This window comes from Alligator sinensis, unplaced genomic scaffold (assembly GCF_000455745.1).
Source record: "Alligator sinensis unplaced genomic scaffold, ASM45574v1 scaffold1354_1, whole genome shotgun sequence".
Classification (NCBI taxonomy): Eukaryota; Metazoa; Chordata; order Crocodylia; family Alligatoridae; genus Alligator; species Alligator sinensis.
The window spans coordinates 575,968-580,006 of NW_005842344.1; the positions used below are offsets into that span (position 1 = coordinate 575,968).

The window sequence follows — 4,039 nt, forward strand, 5'->3', positions numbered from 1 at the left end:
CGTCTCTCTGGGGTCCACGGACCGCCCCGCTGGCTCGAGGGCAGGTGCAGGAGCACGGTGCTCGCAGGGCCCATGGACCAGGGTGGTTTAGGCAGTGATTCCCAGGGGCATCGGCCAGGGAGCCTGGCACACGGCTGCAGGGCAGGGAGGCGCGTGTGAGCATTATGGGAAGCGCAGGGGCGAGCTGGGCCGACGGGAGCAACTGCCGACACTGCTCACCCATCCAGCCACCCCTGGAAGTGGCGGCTTGGGCCCCACATGGGAAAGAAGAACGCCCTGAACCGAACGCGCCTCACACCAGCGAGTCTGCGGGAGGATCTCCAGCTGCGGCTGCAGCTCCTGGCTGCTCCAAGCAGAGCCTGGGCCAGGGGCTGCTCTGCTGCAATTGGATACGTTGCACCCGCACCGGGGCCCGGGGCTCCGTGCAGCTCCCAGGTGGCCAGAGTCGTGTTCGGGGGGGTGACTCCTGGACCCAGGGAAGGGGGAGACCCCTGCTCCCCCCCATCCCACGCCGGGCCAGTGCCCCTGGAAGAGCTGCAGGCACAGGCCCCTTCCTGTGCCCAGCTGATCCCTCTGGTCTCCATGCTGGCCCTTGTGTGTGGAAGGCAGCAGACCCCCCTGCCCTGGAGCAGGGCAGCGATGAGTAACCAGAGCCTTTGGTGCAGGCGAGCGTCTGCTGCTGGGCCACCGTGTTCTTGGCAAGGGCCGCGCCGTGCTGTGCAGCGCCCGGCGCGGGAGCACGGGCAACGACCCGTGCAGCTCGTCCAGAGACGCAGAGCAAACGGGCAGCAAAGTCAGGGGTGGGACCCAGGCATCCAGCACTCCAGCCAGCTCCGCTGGGTCACTGCAAAAGGAGAGGCGGCAGCGACTCGGAGCCCAGCAAAAGGTTTTATTGAAGGACAAACCGTCCCGACAGCAGAAGCAAACCCGCCAGACACGCGCCCACGGGTGCAGAATGAGCGCCTGGTGCTGCCGGGGCAGCGCCCTCCTGCTCCCGCTGCAAGCAGCAGCCGGGGCGTGGGACAAGCCCCAGACCTTTCAGAGGGGCGTTTTGAACAGCACCAGGGCTCTGAGGCCGTGCGTGCAGCTGGTAGATGCGAGGGGGAAGGGAGGCAGGAATCGGGGCTGAATCAGGGCTCCGAGGTGGGCTTTGCACAGACCATGGGGACGGCGAAGCCCGCCTGGGCGGCAGGGACGGGGACGCTCTGCGATGCACCCCCAGACCTGCAGGCCTGGCTCTGGCCACCCTGAAAGCCCCCGTGGAGAGGCTGAGCATGGAGCCCTCCCGTCACGGACACGCGCGAGCTGCCAAGAGCAACGCGGCACTCGGGGCAAGGCCTTGCACACGCTGCCCCTCTGGCTCCCTGCTCCCGCGGGGCCGAAGGGGGACCACTCGGTGCTGCGCGGCAAGCGGGGCCGAGCCGGACAGCGCGTCGTATGGGGCCGGCCAGGCTGCAGAGCCTGCAGCGTGCCCTGCGCAGCCGCCCCCCTCCTGCTCCGGCTCCCCGCCTCCCGCAGCCATTCCCACGGGGAGACCCATCACTCAGCTTCTTCCGAATCGTACTTGAGGTCCTGGAGAATTTCGCTGATTGCCTCAATGGTTTTAATTAGCCTAGGAGAGCGGATGGAAACTATAAATAAAGCCCATATGGAGCGTATTATCTCGGCCGCCTCGCGCTCCCCGCGCTGTTTATGAAACACTCGGCCCGGGAGAGGCGGGCGGCGGCAGAGCCAGGCAGCATCGCTAAACAATCCGGAGGGGCCACAAACAGCCGCGCTTTGAAGGCCCCATCTGGGTCTCCTTGAGCCCTGGCGCGGGGTGGGGGGCACGGCTGGGGGAGGCGCTCTCCTTCCCCCTCGCTCCAGCCCCGCAGCGCAGGGATGATAAAGGGGCTGCCAGGCCCTGGCGCGGCGCATGCCAAGTCCACCCGCCCCCGCCCCCTGCCAGAGCCCCGGGAGGCCCGGCAGGAAGCTTGCGCCTCCCTTGCCCTGGCCCACCCCGTCGGGCACGCACGTCACCCGGCCTGGAGGGGCTCGCGCTGCTGAGCAGCCATGCGCCCCTGCCCCGGGGCGGTGGAGATGCGGGGCGCTGGGTTGGGACAGCACTTACTTGTGCTTCAGCTCCCGCACCTCCTGCTGATGAGCCTCCACCCCGGGCTGGTCCTGCGCGTTCTGCTTGGCGAGCTGCAGCTGGGCCGTCTGCGGGGACAAGGCAGAGGACGCTGAGCTCCCCGCAGCAAGGAAGCCCCAGGACCTGAACGTGGGGTGGGAGGAGCCCCAGGGACCAAGGAGCCAGGTGCTGCAGGACGGGGTGTGTCGGCAGGAGAGCTGGGGGTCGAGCCGGTTCAGCGTCGCCCTGACCTCGCCGGCCGGTGCCCACAGCCCCATCAGCGCGGCTGCGGGTCAATGGGGCTGCGGAGAGTGGCCAGCTCGGAGGCTGCACCTGCCTGACACCCAGCACCTGGGCAAGCACCGCACCGCGCCGCCCCTCTCCGCGCCCCCCGCCCTGGCCGTGCCTACTTTTTGGGCACCTCAGGGCCCTGGTCTCCGCTGGGCTCCTGCAACCACCCAACGGTGATGGAAGCTGCTGCCCTTTTGTGGCCTGCGTGAGATGAGTTTAGTGGGCCCCAGCCCAGCAGCCCAAAGATGGGGTTGGCAGGGAGGGGAGGGAAGGGGAGGGGGAGGGAGGCTGCGTTGTTGCTGCCGCAGCCCCAGGGAGGGAACGTGGCCTCTCACCAGCTCCAGCTTCTCCTGCTCCTTCTGCTGGACTCGGGCCAGGTGCTGGGCGAGCTCCGGGCGCCCGTGCTGCTCCTCCAGCCGCCCCTTGATCTGCAGGATCTCCCTGGAGATGCCGCTGAAGGCCAGCGTGATCTCATGCACCAGTTGGCGGTAGCGCAGGAAGTCGTAGTGCGGCCCGCTGCTCAGGTACGCCTGGTGCCCCCTGCGAGTCGGGGCCGGGGGAGACAACAGTCAGATGCAGGCAAGGTCTCCCCCCCAGTAGCAGAAGAGCCCCCGCTTCCTTGGTGAGCCGTCGATGGCCCTGCAGAGCAAACGCCAGGATGCAGGAGGACAGCGGTGCTGCAACAAGCTGGGCTCAAACCTCAGCTCTGCCACCACCTCCCTGTGCGACCCTGGGCACCTCCCTTAGCCCTTCCAGGCCCTGCTCCCAACCCTGTGCTGAGCTGTTTGGGGTTATCAGCTCCCCCGGTGCCAGCAAGAGCTGGGCTTAGGAGCCCTCCAAGGGCAGCAGGGCTCTGCCCAGCCCAGCCCAGCCCAGCCCCAGGGGCTACACGAGGAGCGAAGCCCTCTCCCCTACACTCTGGGTGACCTCTGCAGTCTGCGTTCAAGGTATTTTCCTGTTCCTGCCTTTCACCAGCATTATTGAATTAGCAGCGATTACCTCCGCTGGCTGCCTCTCCCCAGGAAGGGCTCGTTACCGTGAATTATTAGCAGGCCCCATGGCTTAACCTCCGCTGGCTGGGTCTGGGGGCTCGGGTCGGGTGGGGGTTTTCAAAGCCAGGGCCCGGATCCCGGGGAGTAAATCATCCCCGTCTGCGGCTCAAATACAACACAGGTGCCTGGGGCGGCGCTCCCCTGGTCATCTGGAGTTCATCAGCAGCCCGGGGCGGCCCGTGGCTATGGGGTCCTCACCCGCCAGGACGGGGGTAGAACCGGGGTTTGGCGACGGGCCCCGCAACCGAGGCAGGCTGCGCCCCAGAGCGCGAGACGGACCCCCTCCCCGTCGCGCTTTGTGCCAGGAGGGCCCTGCCCAGCCGCCCTGGGCTCGCGAGACCTTCTCGGGGATGGGCAAGAGCTCTGCGCCCCCTTGGCCCGCCGGCTGCACGTCCGCCAGCCACGCACTCCTGCGTGGCTCGGGCACGCGGGCTCGGGGCGGTACTTACTCCTCGAAGAGACGATAGGCTTCCACCCGCTCGCCCTGCAGGGCGTAGAAGCGTCGCAGCAGTGCCTGCACGTCGTCGTCCGTCTGCGGGGGAGAGGGGGAGCGTGAGCCGGTGCCGGCCCGGGCTCGGGGACCCCC

The 4,039-nt window shown here is 68.1% G+C and overlaps 1 protein-coding gene across 1 annotated transcript; it reads right to left on the reverse strand.

The window, feature by feature from the left end:
• Positions 1–1,473: 1,473 nt before the first annotated feature.
• On the reverse strand, positions 1,474–4,036 carry REX1BD (required for excision 1-B domain containing; the record flags this gene model as incomplete). Its single annotated transcript, XM_025210327.1, has 4 exons — positions 1,474–1,612; positions 2,111–2,199; positions 2,737–2,941; positions 3,903–4,036. Coding segments are annotated over 4 exons (501 nt in total), but the record flags the coding sequence as incomplete, so codon positions are not given.
• Between the last annotated feature and the right edge of the window lie 3 nt (positions 4,037–4,039).